Source organism: Haliotis cracherodii, unplaced genomic scaffold (assembly GCF_022045235.1).
Source record: "Haliotis cracherodii isolate W230 unplaced genomic scaffold, xgHalCrac1.p SCAF_15, whole genome shotgun sequence".
Taxonomy (NCBI): domain Eukaryota; kingdom Metazoa; phylum Mollusca; class Gastropoda; order Lepetellida; family Haliotidae; genus Haliotis; species Haliotis cracherodii.
In genome coordinates, this window is record NW_027266270.1 from 16,993,216 (window position 1) to 17,017,727 (window position 24,512).

The 24,512-nt window shown below is 41.2% G+C and overlaps 1 protein-coding gene across 6 annotated transcripts in view; it reads left to right on the top strand.

Moving 5' to 3' along the window:
• LOC139462328 (rho GTPase-activating protein 39-like) overlaps positions 1-24,512 on the top strand; it is a 209,104-nt gene that overhangs the window by 156,912 nt on the left and 27,680 nt on the right. For 5 of the 6 annotated variants that reach the window (XM_071243970.1, XM_071243968.1, XM_071243967.1 and 2 more), the window contains one exon: positions 4,559-4,627. The exons of the other annotated variant lie outside the window; for it this stretch is intronic. In XM_071243970.1, coding sequence (XP_071100071.1) covers positions 4,559-4,627 — 69 coding nt within the window. The remainder of the gene's footprint in view (positions 1-4,558; positions 4,628-24,512) is intronic. 6 annotated transcript variants of the gene reach the window in all.

Below are 24,512 nucleotides of genomic sequence, written 5' to 3' on the forward strand. Positions count from 1 at the left end.
CAAAGGGATGACAAAAACATGACTCATGGGCTACCGTCCCCAGTAGGGGCTAGATGTACCGTAGTTAACTTGATTTTAGCATATTCTTTACATCTATCAAACATTCATCCCTTGTGTGATCACAAAGTTGTTTTTTTTATTTGTTGAGTCAGTGCTTGACACTGACAAAAAAGTGTCAGTGGTTCAAAGGAAAAATTTAATCGTCCTGTTAGATCTCTACAAGACACAATGGTTCTGAGCTTAAAGGGTTTTAAAAGGTATTACTTGAATGAGAAACCGGTAACAGCTTGGTAAAAGGTGACTATATGCTTGTCGTAAGAGGCGACTGACGGGATTGGGTGGTCAGGCTCGCTGACTTGGTTGATTCATGTCTTTGGTCCCAATTGCGTGGATCGATGCTCATGATATCAATCACTGGATTGTTTGGTCCAGACTCGATTTTTTACAGACTGCCGTCATATAGCTGGAATATTGCTGAGTGCTGCATTAAACAACAAACAAACAAAACAAACTGAAATAGGATGAAAGGAATCACTGATAACATGTCAGCACATTTGTTAGAGTGAGTGAGTGAGTGAGTGATTTGGGTTTAACGCCACTTTGAACAGTATTCCAGTCATATCATGCCGTGTCAGCTTAATGTGGAGGAAAGATGCAGGTCTCAGACGTTTACCTCGTTGGTGAAACCCACAAGCATGGGTATTGTTCTGACAAACCTAGAAACATAATTGGGGCGAACTGGGATTCAAACCCACAATCATAGATTCAGGAATACAAGGAATGCAACTCTGCACAGCGAATTGCGGTGGCTCAGATGAGTGGACAACTCGTGCCCCCATGTTTTTGAGAGCATTTACGGTAGATAGAAGCACACCTGAGGAAGCCAAGGTTACGATCAACAGTCAGTCAGTGCCTTGGTGCATGAATCATCAAGGGGACAGTCTGATGCTGTTGACCTCAACTGGTAGAGTAAACAGTTGGAAAATTGGAAAAATGGAAAATGGCCTGAAAGAGGGTACAGGGCATGCATAAATTTGAAAATTTGAAAATTTGAATTAGAAGATATTTCCTTTTTTTTGGTGGATCTTTGGTTAAAAAACATAATTCTGGGATTCAAGCGTTGTGTATTTTACCTGGATGGTGGAATGTGCTGTGAACTTGCGCAGATTACTGGAATCTAGAGGAGCATTGAGACTGTTGAAAAAATAGGACAGTGATTCCTGATTGGATCTTGTTACCTGAGGCATTTTGAATTGTTGTTGAATCAAATGTGTTGGATTCAAACTGTTCATGGGAATATTTCCCTGAGGACCACTGTTATTGTGTGGCAGAAGACCACGGTTATTGTGTGGCAATGATTCATGGATGAAATATTTGAAAATACCATGCAAATGTGTACGGTTGTGTACAGAATTATTTGCATTTATGAAAGTATTGATACACACAGTAGGCGTTAAATCACGGTGAAGTGTTAAAGAAGAAATATGTGTGATTCAGCTGCGTTGAAATTCAATCACCGTTGCTGTTAATTTTGTTTTTTTTATTTTTTTTATTTTAAACCTGATGATTCATTGGTCTCATTGTCTTTTGAAAAGAGTACCTGACAGCAATGGTGCTAAAAGTAGACTGATTATATTGTTATGGTGAGGTGTTAAAGAAATATGTGCGATTCATCTAATGTGAAATTCAATCACTGTTGCTGTTAATTTTTTTCTTCAAATTTACTATTTTACCTGATGAGTCATTGGTACATGCTTAAAAAAACCAAACCTGTCAGCTATTGTGTGTGGTAGAAGTGTTCTGCTATACTGTTACGAAAACATTCCCAACACATGCTTCACTCACTGTGGGTGAACGGTCAGTAGCTGTCAATCTTCTCACTGAGTGACATGTGATCCTTCAACATTGACAAATATTGAAGTTCTGTGACAAAAGACTTGTTCTTTTCGTGTTAGGGTTGGTTGGGTGTGTAAATAATCGCCAAGATGGGTTAGAGGTTAATTCAATGTAGCCGGACCCCAGTAGGATGCCGAGTGACATTTTGTCTGTCGCGAGACATGCACCATGGGAGGAAGTCGCACATTTACAGACCTTGAAATTGACGCTTGGGCTGCGACTGCTAGTCTGAAATTGACGACGTAGTGTGTGTGGATCAATATGGTGCACTACGGACCTTAGACGTAATCAGTGTGGAAAAAAAACACGTTGAAAGTGACCGGGATACTGGAACGTGTGCTGTGTATTTGTGACAGTTGTTCATTTTGCATCGGTAATGACACAAAGAGGTGAAGGCAGTGTTATTGCAGCTGCAACAGTTGTGGATTTCTTGTCTGATTGGCAGGCGTTTATTTCTGTTTTGGAGACACCTGAACATGGATTTATTCAGTTGGGCTACAGAGGCATTTGGGGGATGATTGCACAGCTGAATGCGATATGTTGACTGGCGGAATTCTTTTTGCACATTAAAGTTAATGACAGTGTAGATTCGAGAGGAGATTGTTTTCTTTGTGCCTGCGGATGCTATTATTCATATTTGGTGTGCCCATGTATTGTAAAAAATATTTATGTTCCCATAAGTATATTTTGAATGCCATTTGTGAGAAAATAATATGTTGTTTTCCTAAAATCAGTTTTGAATTACTATATAATTGATAATTATAGTTAATTATTCTATCAATTTTAGAATTTAAGAAAACTGAAATTCCTGAAAGAAGGGATTTGTTTCTTTAACATGTAGACCTTGACAATTTGAGCATTTGGTGTCATGTTAGTTTGCGTGAGTTTCTGAATAATATCTGGTAGAAAAGAATAAGTTTATATGCAAAAAGGCCTCAGGACTATATACAGGCCTGGATACACACAGCAAGTGCAGATAATTCCTCATCTGCAGTGCCTTGTCAGTTAAGTAACAGGTTTCATTCTGAAATTGACATGCAATATACGTGAGTACAGGTGAAACTGACAGCTATAAACTGGGGATATACATTTCATAAAATCAATTTCAGGGTTTCAGAGTATAAAATCAATTTAAGTAGAATCTGTTTGACAAATGTTTAAAAAATGTAAACAGATGAAGAATAGGAGCTTTTCCTAAATTGTAACAAGATAGATTTATTGAGAAGACTTCAGGAGTAGCATGTTGATTTCATTAAGAAAGTGTTCTGGATACTGTAATGCTGTGCCAAGGAAGGCTGGATTTGAATATAGCATGGCGTATTCATTGCTTAAGAAGCCATCAAGTTAAGTAGCTGTTGTTCAAATGGCCATCCTGACCCATTGCTTATGCACTGACTTGCTAGAGGTGAAGTTAGTTTCCGAGAGGAAGCTTTAAAGCCTGTTGTACACTTAATAAATAGCTGGTGCTATGCTGGCTGAATAAACTCCCATTTAAGAATATTTACGACCAGATCTGGAAGTGCAGGGTTTTATTGAACCTGAAACCTTTTCATCATTTTCGACATGTAATCAGCGAGGGCATTGATCGGAAGGCGTATACTTTTCATGAATTTCACACTCGTTTACGCATTGTTGACAGTAACGTCCTACGCTGCATGAGCATTTTGGCTCATAGGTTAAGGCTTCCAATGCAACATGCAAACAGATCGATGTACTTATGATCATCCGGAAATGTAAACAGAGGCGGGATTCTTAGGTGACATTGACAAGCCCAGGAATGAAATGAACGTTTCCTTGTTGTTAGTGCAGCATTGTGGTGCTGGATAGATGGCTGCTCAGGATGCAAATCGACAGCTATTAACAGAAATTAGAGTACTTGTGAAAAGTCAGAGCTGTGTCAATCAGCTGGGAGCAACACTGAGTCCTTGTGTGGACCAGAAATGGGATTGTTTGTAGGACACACTGTTATGCTGCTCCTCTGATAGTAATCCTCATCTCTTTGGGAGTGGAGTTGTGGATAGTTCGGAAATCTTTGGAGTACTGATTTCATAAGTTGCATATATTGTTTCATGATTTCATGACATAGAATGGATGCCTGGTTTGAAGCTACATTTGTTATGTCAGTTTAGATTATGCTTTGATGAGTTGAGTTTCTAGTTTCACATGTCACTGTGACTTGTGTTATGTTTAAACAGCTGGATATTACTGGGACTCTGTGTTTGTGCGTCTGACAGCCGATGTCACGTTTCTTTCAAGATGTGCAACAGTTGTAATAGGAAATGCATACACGACAATATTACTGAAACCGATACCCAGATCCACCAGTGGTGCTTTTTCAACTAAATCTACGTGGGTGTAAATGGACTTCGAGGATTCTGGGATTGTGGTCAGTCATGAGCAATTATGAAACTGAAATACTCACCGATCACAGGACATCAACAAGTGTGTTAAAGAAGGTGCAAATTTGATGCAGTGAAATTGACATGCAATGAGTGACGGAATGGATTTCATGACGTTTCTGACAGTGAACATAGATGGGTTATCCAATGCTGTTATTACAATGATGGGAAACACTATCTCTCACTCCTACTCTGAAATAACGCTGTGTTTGTTGATATCGTCAGTGACTATTTTATATGGTTTTCTCGTGTTTTGGCGACAGAGACGGGAACATGTACGAGCAGGGTCGTTGAAGAATTCAAGTCAAAGCAGTCCCAGGAGCTCCCGAAAGGTACGTCTTTGATTTTTAGTTATATTGCTCATGTAATTAGTGTCCTGCAAAGAACTGCATGTCTACCAAGTCAGAGGCATGTCATCAGTCCCATCTGTTCTGTAAGTGAGGTAGGAGCGACTGTTTTTAGTAGTATCTTGTCTACAGGGCATGGATATGGTTTTTTTATGTTGGTTGTTTAATGCTGCACTCAGCAGTATTTCAGCTATTCAATGGCAGTCTGTAAAATAATCAAATCTGGTCTCAAATCTTGATCAGACAATCTAGTGATTGACATCATGAGCATCAATTTCCACAACCGGGATACGATGACATGCATCAACCAAGTCAGTGATCCTGACTGCCCAATCCTGATTTAAATTGCCATGATTGTGAGTTTAGATCTCAGTTTGGTCTGATCCTGTCTTCAGGTTTGTCAGCACCATACCCGTCCTTGTGCTTTTCTCCCAAGAGGTAAATGCCTGAAGCCTGCAGTACAGGCTTTCTCCAACATGAAGCTGACATCTTTTGATTATAACTGAACTATTGTTCAAACTGGTATTAAACCAAACTTACTCATACATCAAGTTGACATGCCGTAGTATAAGTAAAATACTGTTCAACGAGGTGTTAAACCCAACTTACTCACTTACTCAGATTGGCTGGTCAGATTCCGGGTTGGAATGAGTGAGTGAGTGAGTTGGGTTTAACGCCGCTTTTCACAGTATTCCAGTTATATTGCGGCGTGTCAGCCTAATGTGAGAGGAAAGATCAAAGTGATGCAGGTCTCAGACGTTTACCACTTTGGTGAAACCCACGAGCGCGGGTATGGTGCTGACCTAGAAACCTAGAAACATAATCGGGGAGAACCGGCACTCTAACCCACAATCATATGTTTTTGGGTATCGCGGTACCTAAGATGACTGGGCCACCCTTGCCCCCGGGGTTGGAATGAGTCCTCACCAACTTATGCTGGTCGTACGAGGCGGCCAAACAGATTGGCTGGTCAGATTCCGGATGGGAATGAGTCCTCACAAACTAAAGCTGGTTGTACGAGGCGGCCAGATTCCGGTGAGAATGAGTACTCACGAACTTATGCTGGTCGTACGAGGCGGCCAAACAGATTGGCTGGTCAGATTCCGGGTGTGAATGAGGCCTCACCAACTTACATTGGTCGTATGAGGCGGCCAAACAGATTGGCTGGTCAGATTCTAGGTGGGAATGAGGCCTCACTAACTTACATTGGTCGTACGAGGCGGCCAAACCGATTGGCCAGTCAGATTCTAGGTGGGAATGAGTCCTCACCAACTGATGCTGGTTGTACGAGGCGGCCAAACAGATTGGCTGGTCAGATTCTAGGTGGGAATGAGTCCTCACAAACTGATGCTGGTTGTACAAGGCGGCCAAACAGATTGGCTGGTCAGATTCTAGGTGGGAATTAGTCCTCACCAACTGATGCTGGTTGTATTAGGCGGCCAAACAGATTGGCTGGTCAGATTCTAGGTGGGAATGAGTCCTCACCAACTGATGCTGGTCGTATGAGGCGGCCAAACAGATTGGCTGGTCAGATTCTAGGTGTGAATGAGTCCTCACCAACTGATGCTGGTTGTACGAGGCGGCCAAACAGATTGGCTGGTCAGATTCCAGGTTGGAATTAGTCCTCACCAACTGATGCTGGTCGTACGAGGCGGCCAAACAGATTGGCTGGTCAGATTCTAGGTGTGAATGAGGCCTCACCAAATGATGCTGGTCGTACGAGGCGGCCAAACAGATTGGCCGGTCAGATTCCAGGTTGGAATTAGTCCTCACCAACTGATGCTGGTCGTATGAGGCAGTCTAATTGTTCAGGCTTTGTGACTTGTTTGACTGCACGTCATTATACCCCGTCAGTGTGGATTGTCAGTCACTGGATTGTCTGGTCCAGATTATTTGCAGGCTGTCGTCATATAGCTCCAAGTGTGGTTTTAAACATCAAACAAACAGTTATTTAGCAGCTGCAGCCATCTGTCCCTAACATGTCTGAATGATGACAGAAGCAATGAGTCACTTACTCTTTCCTACATATCTACCCCGACCCGTCAAGATTCCGTGGTAGAATGGGTCTTCAGCAACCCATGCTTGCCGTAAAAGGCGACTAACGGTATTGGGTGGTCAGGCTTGCTGACTTGGTTGTCGTCTATCCCAATTGCGTGGATCGATGCTCATGATATTAATCACTGGATTGTCTGGTCCAGACTCGATTATTTACAGACCGCCGTCATATAGCTGGAATATTGCTGAGTGCGGCGTTAAACAACAAACCAACCAACCAACCATATTTGCCCCACTATGTCTCTGAGACGATAAACCCATTAAACAGTCAGTGGTCACAGACTAACAACCACAAACACAGTTGTCATAAACCTAGGGTGGAAAATAACATCCCATCTTCACACCTGTTTACGTTTTATTTATCCTCATTATATTAATGCAATACACTGGAGACAGTTCGTCCGCATGGCACGGAGATGTTAGGTTTGACCAAATAGTATTTCTCCCTTTTCATGGGTTGGCTGGTTGTTGTGATTGTGTGTGAAGCTGTTCTTGTCAATTGCTAGGATGTCATATCAGTGCATTGTAGAGTTAAAGATAATATCAGTGCATTGAATACTAGTAGTTAAAGATAATGTCAGTGCATTGAATACTAGTAGTTAAAGATAATGTCAGTGCATTGAATACTAGTAGTTAAAGATAATGTCAGTGCATTGAATATTAGTAGTTAAAGATAATGTCAGTGCATTGAATACTAGTAGTCAAAGATAATGTCAGTGCATTGAATACTAGTAGTTAAAGATAATGTCAGTGCATTGTATACCAGTAGTTAAAGATAATGTCAGTGCAGTGAATAGTTAAGCATCACATCAGTACGTTGAATAATTAAAGACAATGTCGTTTAATTAAATAGTTTAATTTTACGTCAGTGCATTCTATAGTTAAAGATGACATTGGTGCATTCTATAGTTAAAGATAACATCAGTTATTGAATAGTTAAAGAAAACAACAGTTATTGAATAGTTTAATATTACACCAGTTATTGAATAGTTAAAGATAACATCAGTTATTGAATAGTTTAAGATAACAACAGTTATTGAATAGTTAAAGATAATGACAGTTATTGAAAAGTTACAGATAACATCAGTTATTGAATAGTTAAAGATAACGTTGGTGCATTTAATAGTTAAAGTTGACACGGGTGCTCATGGCACCCATTACAGGTAGTTGTCAGGTGGTTCCAACGGTAGATCATCTTCCCGAGGCAAGAGAATTAACTGACTTTAAAAGTCCAGTTTCCACCTTTGCCGAACTAGGCTGGAATTCCTGGGCTCAATCGTAGCGCCACCAGTGGTTATTATGAGTTATGTCCCTTCTAAACTTCTCCTATGGACCAATCAGATTCCACTTCTCATATCACTTGCATTTGATTCAAACAAAATGGCGGCGCCTAGTCAAGATGATCTGATCGATAATCAAGATCTATATTGTGATAAAACGGGTCTTATATCGCAAAGTGCATCAAGTCACGTGAGCACCTTGATTAAAATCATGAAAAGATTTGGAAAATAAGTGCTGACAACGAGTTGGCAGTGCACATGCTTTGCAAATCTGGCAATTGTCTGAAATCAGCACGACAGTCTACGAACTGGATTTCAATTTCGTTGCGCGAATTTGATTGGACTGCATAGACTCGTGCCAAAATGTAACTCCATAATACCAGTCTAGTTCGGCAAGGGTGGAAACTGGACTTTTGAAGTCAGTTAACTCTCTTGACTCGGGAAGATGACGGTAGATTTACTAAGCTCATCTCAAGGTCACCACAACCCCACAAAATTTCAAACACTGCTGTCCCAGTAATATAGTTTAACAACTCAACAGTTGTGAGGGATAATATTTAGAATGAACTTTGTTGGAATTAGAAAGTGTGCATTTGGTGTCACTCGGTATCTCTGATGACTTCTGTTTGTACTGTTGTCACAAACTGCGTACATTTATTGCTGTTGGCCTGCAGATCATTTTGGTCTTTAAATCAGGAAGTTCAGTGATTCACTCTTGTTTCAATACCCTCATGAAAGCATGTATTTTCTCTGATGGCAAAAGAACTGAGAAAGGTAGGAAGCCTGACAAGGAAATAACAGTCACAGATGCATACTCACAGCATCCTTGTCTCCCCCTGCCCCTTCCCCCTCCCCCTCCCATCCATCTGTTCATTGTCCCCACCTCCCACAAACACACATGGTGTCATCTTCCTCTATGTTCATTTTCCTGAACCATGTGTCTCTATCAGCATTTGCCCTCTCATATTTATATTGCATAATCATGCATGAAAGCATAACCCCAGGGCCCCTGTTTTATGTCAAGGACGTTACCAGCCTGTCCCCTAGTGCCTGCTACCTGCAGTTGTCCAGGGGTCTGAAGCACTGTACAGAGTTGCTTCCCTTTGGTGACATTGTGGTTAAAAGCACTGGAACTCACTTTACAGGGTTGCATCCCTTGGTGGCCTTGTGGTCTAAAGCACTGAAACTCACTTTACAGGGTTGCATCCCTTGGTGGCCTTGTGGTCTAAAGCACTGAAACTCACTGTACAGAGTTGCATCCCTTGGTGACCTTGTGGTTTAAAGCACTGAAACTCACTGTACAGAGTTGCATCCCTTGGTGACCTTGTTGTCTAAAGCACTGAAATTCACTGTACAGAGTTGCATCCCTTGGTGACCTTGTGGTCTAAAGCACTGAAACTCACTATACAGAGTTGCATCCCTTGGTGACCTTGTGGTCTAAAGCACTGAAACTCACTGTACAGGGTAGCAACCCTTGGTGGCCTTGTGGTCTAAAGCACTGAAACTCACTATACAGAGTTGCATCCCTTGGTGACCTTGTGGTCTAAAGCACTGAAACTCACTGTACAGAGTTGCATCCCTTGGTGGCCTTGTGGTCTAAAGCACTGAAACTCACTGTACAGAGTTGCATGCCTTGGTGACCTTGTTGTCTAAAGCACTGAAACTCACTGTACAGAGTTGCATCCCTTGGTGACCTTGTGGTCTACAGCACTGAAACTCACTGCACAGGGTAGCAACCCTTGGTGGCCTTGTGGTCTAAAGGAAGGAAACTCACTGTACAGAGTTGCAACCCTTGCCGGCCTTGTGGTCTAAAGCACTGAAACTCACTGTACAGAGTTACATCCCTTGGAGGCCTTGTGGTCTAAAGCTCTGAAACTCACTGTACAGAATGCATCCCTTGGTGGCCTTGTGGTCTAAAGACTGAAGTTCACTGTACAGAGTTGCAACCCTTGGTGACCTTGTGGTCTAAAGAACTGAAACTCCCTGTACAGAGTTGCATCCCTTGGTGGCCTTGTGGTCTAAAACACTGAAACTCACTGTACAGAGTTGCATGCCTTGGTGGCCTTGTGGCTGGGGTGACTATTGGGGCTATTTTCACTGTTGTGATTGGATTACAAAAGTACCCCACACTGTTGCAATAGTTTTGCGATAGTAATAAACCAACTTAAAGGCTTGATTCTTATATTAGTCACTGTAACAGAAATGAATAAAGTATTGTTTACAATGTAAATGTCAGCCATTTCCAGATTCGGATTGGTCCCTAGCAACCATGCTTGTTGACTTCACCTAGTCGACTTAATGGCTCGGGTGGTCAGAATCAGCCACTTGATTGATTGTGTGCCATTGTTCTCCAGTTGAGTGGACCATTGTTCATAATATCAATTACTAGTCTGGATGACACATGCAGCCTTCACATTGCATTCAGAGATGGATATTACCAGAGATACATATCCTTCTGTCAAGGTGCAAATGAATTACTTTGATAAGCAGAATTTTGAGTTTATTGATGATCAGTTCACACAGCCCTCTGTACCTTCAGGAAGGACATGTCTATTGAGGATCACTTCAGCCCTATGTACCTTCAGGAAGGACATGTTTATTGATGATCAGTTCAGCCCTATGTACCTTCAGGAAGGATATGTTTATTGAGGATCCCTTCAGCCCTATGTACCTTCAGGAAGGACATGTTTATTGATGATCAGTTCAGCCCTATGTACCTTCAGGAAGGACGTGTTTATTGATGATCACTTCAGCCCTATGTACCTTCAGGAAGGACATGTTTATTGATGATCGCTTCAGCCCTATGTACCTTCAGGAAGGACATGTTTATTGAGGATCAGTTCCACCCTCTGTACCTTCAGGAAGGACATGTCTATTGAGGATCAATTCCTCCCCCTCTACCTTCAGGAAGGACATGTTTATTGAGGATCACTTCAGCCCTATGTACCTTCAGGAAGGACATGTTTATTGATGATCACTTCAGCTCCTATGTACCTTCAGGAAGGACATGTTTATTGATGATCGCTTCAGCCCTATGTACCTTCAGGAAGGACATGTTTATTGAGGATCACTTCAGCCCTATGTACCTTCAGGAAGGACATGTTTATTGATGATCAGTTCAGCCCTATGTACCTTCAGGAAGGATATGTTTATTGAGGATCCCTTCAGCCCTATGTACCTTCAGGAAGGACATGTTTATTGATGATCAGTTCAGCCCTATGTACCTTCAGGAAGGACGTGTTTATTGATGATCACTTCAGCCCTATGTACCTTCAGGAAGGGCATATTTATTGATATCACTTCAGCCCTATGTACCTTCAGGAAGGACATGTTTATTGATGATCAGTTCCTCCCTATGTACCTTCAGGAAGGGCATGTTTATTGATGATCAGTTTAGCCCTATGTACCTTCAGGAAGGACATGTTTGTTTATGATCAGTTCAGCCCTCAGTACCTTCAGGAAGGACATGTTTATTGAGGATCAGTTCAGCCGTATATACCTTCATGAAGGACATGTTTATTGATGATCAGTTCAGCCCTATGTACCTTCAGGAAGGGCATCTTTATTGATGATCACTTCAGCCCTATGTACCTTTAGGAAGGACATGTTTATTGAGGATCAGTTCAGCCCTATGTACCTTCAGGAAGGACATGTTTATTGAAGATCAGTTCCTCCCTCTGTACCTTCAGAAAGGACATGTTTATTGAGGATCACTTCAGCCCTATGTACCTACAGGAAGGACATGTTTATTGATGATCACTTCAGCCATATGTACCTTCAGGAAGGACATGTTTATTGATGATCAGTTTAGCCCTATGTACCTTCAGGAAGGACATGTTTATTGATGATCAGTTCAGCCCTATGTACCTTCAGGAAGGACATGTTTATTGGTGATCAGTTCAGCCCTATGTACCCCTTAGGAAGGACATGTTTATTGATGATCAGTTCAGCCCTATGTACCTTCAGGAAGGACATGTTTATTGAGGATCAGTTCAGCCCTATGTACCTTCAGGAAGGGCATGTTTATTGATGATCAGTTCAGCCCTATGTACCTTCAGGAAGGACATGTTTATTGATGTTCACTTCAGCCCTATGTACCTTCAGGAAGGACATGTTTATTGATGATCAGTTCAGCCCTATGTACCTTCAGGAAGGATATGTTTATTGATGATCCCTTCAGCCCTATGTACCTTCAGGAAGGACATGTTTATTGATGATCAGTTCAGCCCTATGTACCTTCATGAAGGACGTGTTTATTGATGATCACTTCAGCCCTATGTACCTTCAGGAAGGGCATATTTATTGATATCACTTCAGCCCTATGTACCTTCAGGAAGGACATGTTTATTGATGATCAGTTCCTCCCTATGTACCTTCATGAAGGACATGTTTATTGATGATCAGTTCAGCCCTATGTACCTTCAGGAAGGGCATCTTTATTGATGATCACTTCAGCCCTATGTACCTTTAGGAAGGACATGTTTATTGAGGATCAGTTCAGCCCTATGTACCTTCAGGAAGGACATGTTTATTGAAGATCAGTTCCTCCCTCTGTACCTTCAGAAAGGACATGTTTATTGAGGATCACTTCAGCCCTATGTACCTACAGGAAGGACATGTTTATTGATGATCACTTCAGCCATATGTACCTTCAGGAAGGACATGTTTATTGATGATCAGTTTAGCCCTATGTACCTTCAGGAAGGACATGTTTATTGATGATCAGTTCAGCCCTATGTACCTTCAGGAAGGACATGTTTATTGGTGATCAGTTCAGCCCTATGTACCCCTTAGGAAGGACATGTTTATTGATGATCACTTCAGCCCTATGTACCTTCAGGAAGGACATGTTTATTGAGGATCAGTTCAGCCCTATGTACCTTCAGGAAGGGCATGTTTATTGATGATCAGTTCAGCCCTATGTACCTTCAGGAAGGACATGTTTATTGATGTTCACTTCAGCCCTATGTACCTTCAGGAAGGACATGTTTATTGATGTTCACTTCAGTCCTATGTACCTTCAGGAAGGGCATGTTTATTGATGATCAGTTCCTCCCTCTGTACCTTCAGGAAGGACATGTTTATTGAGGATCAGTTCAGCCCTATGTACCTTCAGGAAGGACATGTTTATTGATGATCAGTTCCTCCCTCTGTACCTTCAGGAAGGACATGTTTATTGATGATCAGTTCAGCCCTATGTACCTTCAGGAAGGACATGTTTATCGGTGATCACTTCAGCTCCTATGTACCTACAGGAAGGACATGTTTATTGATGATCACTTCAGCCCTATGTACCTTCAGGAAGGACATGTTTATTGATGATCAGTTCAGCCCTATGTACCTTCAGGAAGGACATGTTTATTGAAACAACCGCATGGCAATGAGGCCGGGCAGTGTTGGAAATGGCACTGTAGTCCTTACCAAACTGCCCAATAGTTAAGGTATCATAAGGACGAGTAGAAGTTTGCCTGTTTCAAGGGTTTTACTATATGTTATCATTATAAGGACTAGTAGACTAAAACTGTTAGTTTCTATTGCTGTGAGGGCGTACTCTCAATATATCCACATATGGATACAGCAACTTCTGCAATAGTAGGGATCTCTGGAAGGATCTGTACACATAGTAGTCATGAAGCAGCATCATGATTCCAGTGGGGAAGATGGATGACTTAATCAATGGCATTTTTCAGCTTCTGCCTCCTTAAACACTAAGTATGTTTGCCTCATTTCCGTCCTAACGGGTTTGTATTGATTTTTAAGATTGACTTGTGTACTAATTCTGTCTTGATTTCTGTTTCCTGGTTCTCTGCCCTGGCATGACACAACACAGGAAACCCCACTTCCAATCTCATTAAAATCAGATCTTAGTTCTCGCTACCGCTTTACAAAGATCTGAGGACATCCCATTACGGGTCACGTCAGACCGACCTTGCGCGAACTTTGACAAACCAATGGAATGACCAATCAGAAGGCAGCTTTCTCGTGCTTTACGGCACTAATTTTAAATTGGCGACTACGCTTCGAAACATTTTTTGACACATTCTCGATTACAAATTTGAAACCTGAACAAAAGAACATTCTTGAATGGCTAATAGATGGTCTAGATTGTATGGATACAGTCGTTAAACCCGTAACTATCGTTCGGAGTTAAAATTTTCGAGGCTGCATGATCAGAAATCACATTCCGACTGTCACTTTCATAATCTGGTAAGCGATGCTCTGATTGGTCGGATGAAAGGTCGTTCTGACGTGACCCCTAATGGGATATCCTCAGATCTTTGTTTAGCGGTAGCGAGATCTGAGGTCTGATTTTAATGAGATTGCCCCACTTCCAACACTCAAGGGCTCCATTTACGGAGCTTGATTTAACTTGCACCAGGTGCTTGTTGACAGGAAAACCTAGTTGCACCAGACAAAAGTAGGTTGCACCCTGGTCCCGTAAAGTTATCAAGGTTGAAACAGAGATGCATAAACAAGTCTAAATAAATAAAATCTCATATCTCTGATGACTGTGTCATGATTTTACACAAATTACTGATGCATTGCTGTGAAACATAATAGGAACCACAACAGTTCGATGTCGCCAAGCATGACAAGTTACACGTAACAAAGGGATTAGTGCTGTGGTATGGTAAATCTACTTTAGAGGTATTGAGTTTGTTCAAAGATCGATTTTGTGGGGACAAGTAAGGGTTAGTCAGTCACAAATTTGAATTTAGCATTCTTCTTTTCTGTTATCCATCATGTTTTGTTCCATTTCTTCTCCTTGAATGATCAGTGTGTTTGTATTTGCTTGAGGGTAGCCTAGTGGTTAAAGCACTGACTTGTAAGGTCAAATAACCAAGATTCAGGGTAGCCTAGTGGTTAAAGCACTGACTTGTAAGGTCAAATAACCAAGATTCAGGGTAGCCTAGTGGTTAAAGCACTGACTTGTAAGGTCAAATAACCAAGATTCAGGGTAGCCTAGTGGTTAAAGCACTGACTTGTAAGGTCAATTAACCAAGATTTCAGGGTAGCCTAGTAGTTAAAGCATTGACTTGTAAGGTCAAATAACCAAGATTTCAGGGTAGCCTAGTGGTTAAAGCACTGACTTGTAAGGTCAAATAACCAAGATTCGGGGTAGAATACTCTTCAGCAGCCCATGCTTGTCGTAAGAGGCGACTAAACAGATTGGGTGGTCAGGCTCGGTGACTTGGTTGATGCATGTCATCATATCCCAACCGCATGGATCGATGCTCATAATGTCAATCACGGGATGTCTGGTTCAGACTCGATTATTTACAGACCGCCATCATATAGCTGTAATATTGCAGAGTGTGGCATTAAACAACAAACAAACAAACAAACAAACAAACCTGGGTACAGTTTGTAAACTGTTCAGCTCACTGGATTTGAGTTCACCATCATGTCTGATTAAGATGTGTCTTGTGGACCATGAGAAAAAATGGTCATTATTTTTTAAACTAAATTTGTAAATATTACAAACAAACAAGACTTAAGACTAAAACAATATCAATAAGAACTGTTTGCCATTCGTATAAATTTTCATTTTGTTTTTAAGGAAAATGTTTTGTGTGTTAACCACACTCCCTATTTGTCTGACTCTTGACGAACTGCAACAGATCAAAGCCACCAAGCAACTTAACTCTACTTGACTAGGGGCCATTGTTTGCCAGATCAATTAGCAGTTCAAGTGGTGTATTTATACAGTTAATATCAGAACCTTGAAAGTTTTTCACATCCCCTGCAAACATGGCTATTGTTTAGTTTATGAATGGACAAAACTGTGCCATGAGGTTTCCCACAATATGCTGTGCATTTGGCTCATGGTCATTCACTGATCGTCCAGGACTGTATTTGGGGCTTTGTTTGACGTTGGCTTTTCGCCCACATCATGTTGTAGGCACAGGTAATTCTTCACCAACCAAAACAGGGCTCTCAGTATTGGCTTGTTTAACCAGCTAGTTAAGCTGTCAGACAGAAGTTGATGTTTGGGATAAGGTCCCCAGTACTCCATACTTGTCTCTTTGATGGACTACAGGACAGATAAGGTCCCGAGTACTCCATGCTTGTCTCTATTATGGACTACAGGGTAGATAAGGTCCCCACTACTCCGTGCTTGTCTCTATGATGGACTACAGGACAGATAAGGTCCCCTGTACTCCATGCTTGTCTCTATGATGGACTACAGGACAGATAAGGTCCCCAGTACTCCATGCTTGTCTCTATTATGGACTACAGGGTAGATAAGGTCCCCACTACTCCATGCTTGTCTCTATGATGGACTACAGGACAGATAAGGTCCCCAGTACTCCATGCTTGTCTCTATGATGGACTACAGGACAGATAAGGTCCCCAGTACTCCATGTTTGTCTCTATGATGGACTACAGGACAGATAAGGTCCCCTGTACTCCATGCTTGTCTCTATGATGGACTACAAGACAGATAAGGTCCCCAGTACTCCATGCTTGTCTCTATGATGGACTACAGGACAGATAAGGTCCCCAGTACTCCATGCTTGTCTCTATGATGGACTACAGGGTAGATAAGGTCCCCAGTACTCCATGCTTGTCTCTATGATGGACTACAGGGTAGATAAGGTCCCCACTACTCCATGCTTGTCTCTATGATGGACTACAGGACAGATAAGGTCCCCAGTACTCAATGCTTGTCTCTATGATGGACTACAAACCGGATAAGGTCCCCTGTACTCCATGCTTGTCTCTATGATAGACTACAGGGTAGAATAAGGTCCCCACTACTCCATGCTTGTCTCAATGATTGACTACAGGACAGATAAGGTCCCCAGTACTCCATGCTTGTCTCTATGATGGACTACAGGACAGATAAGGTCCCCTGTACTCCATGCTTGTCTCTATGATGGACTACAAACCGGATAAGGTCCCCTGTACTCCATGCTTGTCTCTGCGATGGACTACAGGACAGATAAAGTCCCCAGTACTCCATGCTTGTCTCTATGATGGACTACAGGACAGATAAGGTCCCCTGTACTCCATGCTTGTCTCTGCAATGGACTACAGGGTAGATAAGGTCCCCAGTACTCCATGCTTGTCTCTATGATGGACTACAGGACAGATAAGGTCCCCAGTACTCCATGCTTGTCTCTATGATGGATACCAGGGTAGATAAGGTCCCCAGTACTCCATGCTTGTCTCTATGATGGACTACAGGACAGATAAGGTCCCGAGTACTCCATGCTTGTCTCTATGATGGACTACAGGGTAGATAAGGTCCCCACTACTCCGTGCTTGTCTCTATGATGGACTACAGGACAGATAAGGTCCCCTGTACTCCATGCTTGTCTCTATGATGGACTACAAACCGGATAAGGTCCCCAGTACTCCATGCTTGTCTCTATGATGGACTACAGGACAGATAAGGTCCCCAGTACTCCATGCTTGTGTCTATGATGGACTACAGGGTAGATAAGGTCCCCAGTACTCCATGCTTGTCTCTATGATGGATACCAGGGTAGGTAAGGTCCCCTGTACTCCATGCTTGTCTCTATGATGGACTTCAGGGCAGATAAGGTCCCCAGTACTCCATGCTTGTCTCTATGATCGACTAAAGGACAGAGAAGGTCCCCTGTACTTCATGCTTGTCTCTGTGATGTATACCAGGGTAGATAAGGTCCCCAGTACTCCATGCTTGTCTCTATGATGGACTACAGGACAGATAAGGTCCCCAGTACTCCATGTGTGTCTCTATGATGGATACCAGGGTAGATAAGTTCCCAAGTATTCCATGCTTGTCTCTGTGATGGATACCAGGGTAGATAAGGTTCTCTGTACTCCATGCTTTTCTCTATGATGGACTACAGGGTAGATAAGGTCCCCTGTACTCCATGCTTGTCTCTATGATGGACTTCAGGACAGATAAGGTCCCCAGTACTCCATGCTTGTCTCTGTGATGAATACAAGGGCAGAATAGATCTAGGGCCATCATAATGGCCCACTAATTAAAACTGTGTTATTACAATGCTTGACCTGGCTGGTGTGTGCCAGTTACCCTGCCAGTGTTTGTCTACTTAGGATACAGTTTCACCCCTATGATAATGGTGCCTATCTAGAGGACTGTTGGCACGAAAGTGCACCAGGTGTACCTAGCCTTGCAATGACACATCTCAAGAGTAGGCCAAGGTCGCAAAGTGACAGGTGACAGCTTGGTGAAATATATGTACAGTGTCAATATATGCATCTGATATATATACGACCCTATTATAACTTTGAAATGGATATGCTGACACTGTGGAACCTTTGTTAATCAAACAGAATGAACTTTTGTTACAGTTTACATTAGTTAATGAAATATTGAATACCATGTGTTCTGGTATTGTAAATGTTAATAAATTGTCAACCAGGTATAATCGTTTGTGTTTTAAAAAAAAGACAATTTTTTTAAAAAGATTCAAAATATGGATAAAGTTTTGAATTTGTATTCATTGTTAATACACTGACAGAATTAGGGGTCTGAACTATATTGACCTAAATCTCTTCTTACTATGCATAGTTGCTTCCCTTTGGCATGCCAGGATCTGCTGATCTTGAGTTTAACATCAAATACTCACAACAAAAAGTGATGAGGGTTTGTATTTAGATAACCATGTTTAGGACTTTGTGTAAGTACATTGTTGAAACATGATGTAAGTGTATACATTATTGAAAGAGAAGGGTCAGTTTCAAGTTCTATTTTAATCTATTGTCATCAGTTTAAATGTAGAGTATAATGCTGACTTTTGTCCTGTGAGTCATACACAGGCAGTCCGGACAGTGTTCCTGCTGGCACAACACATCATACTAAACTGACCTATTTTCACATTGAATACGTCTAGGCATTTATGTGTTAGGTAATGGGCTACAGATCATTCACCATACCATAGGATTGATGAACAAAACATTACAAAATTAAGTTTTTAAGCGATAATGTTTTAAACATGGTGTGGTTAAAAAGTGCCTGTCTGCCTGTCTGGCTGTTTGTCTGTCTGTCTGGCTGGTTGGCTGGCTGTCCATCCGTCCTTCTGTCAGTGAGTGTGTGTCTCTGTGTGAACTACCCAAAAACAAATTAAAATGGTACTTGTTCTTTCCCTTCCTGGCATTAGGGAGATAAAACAAGGACTGGTCGGTTTGGAGTCAGTCTGCTGCTGTCAGGTTCTAAGTGGCCTAGCATTATGAAACCAGCATTAGGACAAGCACAAGTGCACACATGCACATCACTTTCAACACAATGTCAAATTCCAATTCACCCCACCTCACCTCACCAACATGTGATCCTGCTGATTGAGTGTCCTCAAACCCTGATAGCATGGCTCATGGCAAAGGCTATGTACTTGAACACTTGTTTATCTGATCCCAGCTTAGATATTATTCTCCTGGCATATAGTTTGTGGGGATATAGTCATCATCTGGTCTCTGTGACCATTTGTATTTGTTTCCGAAGCATAACTTCAAAACAGTAAAATAGATTTCATCCAAACATGGTAGTGACAATTGTATTAACCAGGGGTTGAAGTGGTGAGTGGGATGGAGGATCTGTCAACTCTTGATGATTCTTGTTCTTGTATACAAGCAGCCATGAGATGTCTGTAATGGTTTGTACAGTTAAGCAACATTCCGAAACAATACCAGGTAATGTTATATATAAGAACTGTAGGTAAATAGATCTCATCTGAGAGGAAAACAGCCTCCGTGGTCTAGTGGTAGAGCGTCTGTCCGGAGAGCGGAAGGTCCAGGGTTCGATCCCCGGCCGCGTCATACCAAAAGACGTTAAAAGATGGTGCTTGTTGTTACCCTGTCTGGCGCTCAGCATTAAGGGGCTCAAACAAGGACTGGTCGGCTCAGAGTCAGTATACTGTGTCTGAGTGGGATATTCATGTTAAATAGCAGCATGGTATCTCAGTAAGCTAGCGCTATAAAACTGCATCAGTCCTGACTAGCACACACACACACACACACACACACACACACACACACACACACACACACACACACACACACACACACACACACACACACACACACACACACGTCGCTATATAAGTGCTATAATCTTGGACGCGACGTTAAACCTAATTTCACCTCACCTCATTTGAGACGTTTGTAGTTAAATTAAGCCACTTTGTGGTTCTAGTTCCACGAGTTTAGCAGCATATCATTACACATCTATCAATACAATATTATAAGGGAATAGGTAAGATAAGGTTCATTTTCGGCCCACAGGTCTGCTTTTTAAAAAATTGAGAAGACTCTTAGAAATTGCTCTCAACACTATCAGATACGCTCTAACCTTCATTCATTTCAACAATTGTATGTTTGGGACTTTGGATAAAATGTGTCCGAAAGACTGATTCTAGATGTTTTAAGGAAGTCTTTTCTAATATTTGAACATGAGCAAGCCTTTGACGCAAGCTGATTCTCCTAGGAGATTTCCTAAAAACTTTACAGATATTTGTTATGGATATAAACTCCCCACGAGGTTGGTTGGTTGGTTTTTTTTATGCCGTACTCAGCAGTATTGCAGCTATATGATGGCGGTCTGTAAATAATTGAGTTTGGACCAGACAATCCAGTGATTGATATCATGAGCATCGATCCACGCATTTGGGATCGATGACATGGTTCAAACAAATCAGCGAGCCTGACCACCTGATCCTGTTAGTCGCCTTTTACATCAAGCATGGGTTGCTGAGGAACTATTCTACCCAGGATCTTCACGGGTCTCCCCACGAGGTCTTGATGGAAAATGGAGAATGTAAGCCCAGGAAGGAGGGAAATAGCGGAGGGGCAAAGGCCCGACCCAATCTCCCCACTCCCCACTCCCCACTGCCCCAGGGCTGCTTACATTCTCCGTCAAGACTTGTGGGGGGGGAACAGTGGGTTATTAAACTTTACAGGTTTATGTAACACGATATGTGAGGTTACAGATTCACTTTTGTATTCACATCAAGAGGCTAGTTTATAAAACGTTAAATTTCACGGAATGCTGGAATGCCAGCTTACCCGGGCATACTTAAGCTGGAATGCCAGCTTACCGGGGCATACTTAGGCTGGAATGCCAGCTTACCTGGGCATACTTAGGCTGGAATGCCAGCTTACCCAGGCGTTCTGAGGGAATAACTCCTTTACGGGTTTACCCAAGAAAAGTCGAACCTATATTTATAACAGAGTGACATCGACAAAAATATTCATCCTGGATCACCTACTTGCTCACATTAAAATTTGATTTGAAGTTCTAATATTTTGCCTTTTTCACTCATTTTTGCTATATTTGTGTATTGGACTGTCTGAGAGGTCCGAAACTTGAAAGTGTAAGAAAATATAAAGACTAGTTGTCTTATAGTGTTCAGACCAATATTTCCAAGTTTTTCATCTTTCCATTTGACACTACAGATTGACTGAACTAGTCCCATATCCTACTTTCTCTTCTACATGATAAAAACAGACATGGAAGTTTCCCTTGCTAAAAACAGTTACACTATAAATATGAATGACGTGTCAACAGTTAGCCTCTAACATCTGACCTCAGATTAAATCACATTGAGACAGCCAGGGAAAGATCTGCTTCCTTATATTGTTAAGGCGAAGACCCAATACTGTCCTATTGTAATACCCTCCAGGAACACTCGGGCTGTTCTTTGCAACAATGAGGATATTTTGTTTTCCTCCACAAAAGGTAGGAAACTGGGTTTAACTTTTCTTTTCTTTTTATTGTTTGAGGATAACAGTGTTATCTCACGTTTACAATGTCATAAAACAGATGTTGTGTATGCTTTAAAAATGATCACAACAGGAATCTTAGCTTTCAGAGTTTCATGTTCATCTTGCCAAAGGCGTGGGTTGTTGAGGAGAAATATTCAGTGTCATATCACCGTGGATATTTGTGCTGGAAATGACATTGAATTACTTCAGTGTGGTTTACGAGTATTTATGGCTAGTGTGTAGTGTATCAATCAGTGTTCAAAGTAAACGTTTAATCCCTAAAGATCCTGGTTAGAATTGGTCTTCCGATACCCACGCTAGTTGTTAGGCGATTAATGGAATCAGGTGGTTGGACTCTGTGGTTCATGCAGCATTAGAAATTGGCGCTAGTTCTCTGTAGCCCTTTCCAAACTGCCCAATAGTTAAGGTATCATAAGAACTAGTAGAAAGTTGCTATTTTTGTGGCTTTTGCTTTATATTATCATAATAAGGACTTGCGGGCCAAAAATGTTAGTTTCTACCGCTGGTTCATGCATGTAATCATATCCCAATTGTGTAGATCAATGTTTATGATGTCAATCACTGGATTGTCTGGTACAGATTCGAGTATTTACAGACCGACGTCATATAACTGAATATTGAGGAGTGTTGTGTTATGTTATGTTACAAACAAAATAAATCAAAATCTATTTGTTAAATCAGACAACCACGGGATCATAAGCTATTCCCACTAAGCTCTTTAGAAAAAAATGTCGACAAATTGTTCATAACTACATGGGATGTTTTATGTTTAATTCATGACTGTTTATTCAAATACAAATAATTTGAATAATACCAGTGATCTGATCAACAAGTTTTGCAGGGGGTAAGAAAATGGACTCCTACCTTCCGTGTGTCCATCCATAGCAAGATGTCGTTTCTGGAGCAAATCTTGAATACCGTACAATATTTCTTCACCAAACTTGGCATAAAGATAGGTCTAGTGGTGAACTGGTTCCTTTTGATACTGAGACCATTACATTTGACATGCAATCTATGTAACTAGTGATGTAGTGACAAGTATTTACCACTGTGGAAGATATCGATGATTTTGTCCACTTGATTCTGTATTCATTCTGCCCCATTTCTCCAAATGGTTTTGGGGCGGTCGGGTAGCCTAGTGGTTAAAGCATTTGCTCGTCACGCCGAAGACCCGGGTTCAATTCTCGACATGGATATAATGTGTGAAGCCCATTTCTGGTGTCCCTCGCCATGATATTGCTGGAATATGGCTAAAAGCGGCGTAAAACCATACTCACTCACTCAATTGCAAATGGTTTTGTACAAATCATTGATTGATGTTACAGATGAACATGGATTGAGGACTTTGTTTGTGCAGTTGTTAGAGCATTCATGCAAAATTTGAGTCATTTGTCTTGGGTCAATGTTAAATTCAGTCACTCCATACAAATTTTTCACTTATCACCGATGATTGTTCATGAATAATACGTTAATGTGAATGGATGTTTTGACATCAGATATCTGTAGTATTACAAAATGGCTTACATTTGCTAGGTTTAATCCTGCATTTTGTGGTATCTAAATACCTTCTGCTTTTAAGTAAGACCAACTTGTTGGGGATTATCAAAAAGATTAGAAACAAACAACTGTTGTTAGTTGCCTTAGAGCCGATTTGCTGTTCAGATTTCCTTGTATTTTCTATGGATAGACCATGGTGTGAGTAAGTAAAAACTATTAACTTGAATTTAGTTGTACTTGGTAGAGAAAAAGTGAACATGAATGGATTAACAAAACTCAGTTTACTTTGATGTAAAGTCCGGTGAAGATTCCTCGTTAGAATTGGTCTTCAGAAACCTATGCTTTTCGTAACAGGCGACCACCGGGATTGGGTGGTCAGGCTCGCTGACTTGGTTGATGCATGTCATCATATCCCAATTGCGTGGATCAATGCTTGTAGTCGCCTTTTTACGTCATGCATGGGTTGCTGAAGACCTTTTCTACCCCGGATCTTCACATGTCTTGTCTTTTTGACAATAAAATATGTTTAATAAGAATATTAATGTATGGATCAATTAGCAAAAATTTCTTTGATAGGCATTAAGTGCTTGATAACGGTGTTAGAACCTACACCGAAACGTCGCTCTGAATTGTAATAAAGAAGTTGTTCATCCATAAATTCTTATCCTTACCTATTAGAAAAAGTTACTAGACCAAAAGACATTTTCCTAGACTTCGGACTGAGTGGCTAAAGTCAAAGACTGCCATGTTAGTTCATAACTGGAAGAGTTATTTTGTTGTCATGTGTGTCGCTCTTGTCACATGTAGAGGTGTCCATTGCAAATCTTCATACTGATTTTACAGAATTTAAGTCCAAACAATTGAGAAAATTATCCTGAAACAATGTAAAGTATTTTAAAATTTTCCTGTTTCCTGACAGGGAGAAGTGACTTTATAGTTCTTTTCTCTTATGTGGAGATTGTGGTGAGGAAAATAGCTCACTAAATCCTGTATCACATACTTCATTGAGGAAACCATGTGATACGATCATTGCATGTTGTATTATAGTGTGTATTACTGTAAATGTAAATATTGCACATATTGCATTCACTGATATGGCCAAGCAATAACAACAATAATCATGACTATGAATTTCCTCATTGTATAACAATAATAAATATTCTTTTGACAACGGGAAATATTACATGTCCACTTTCCCTTGTTGTTTTTTACATTTAGACAAAACCATAATTGCCATTTGATTTAAGTCTTATAAATGTGATAGGATTGTGATCTTAGAAGCAATGATGGATATTTTATGT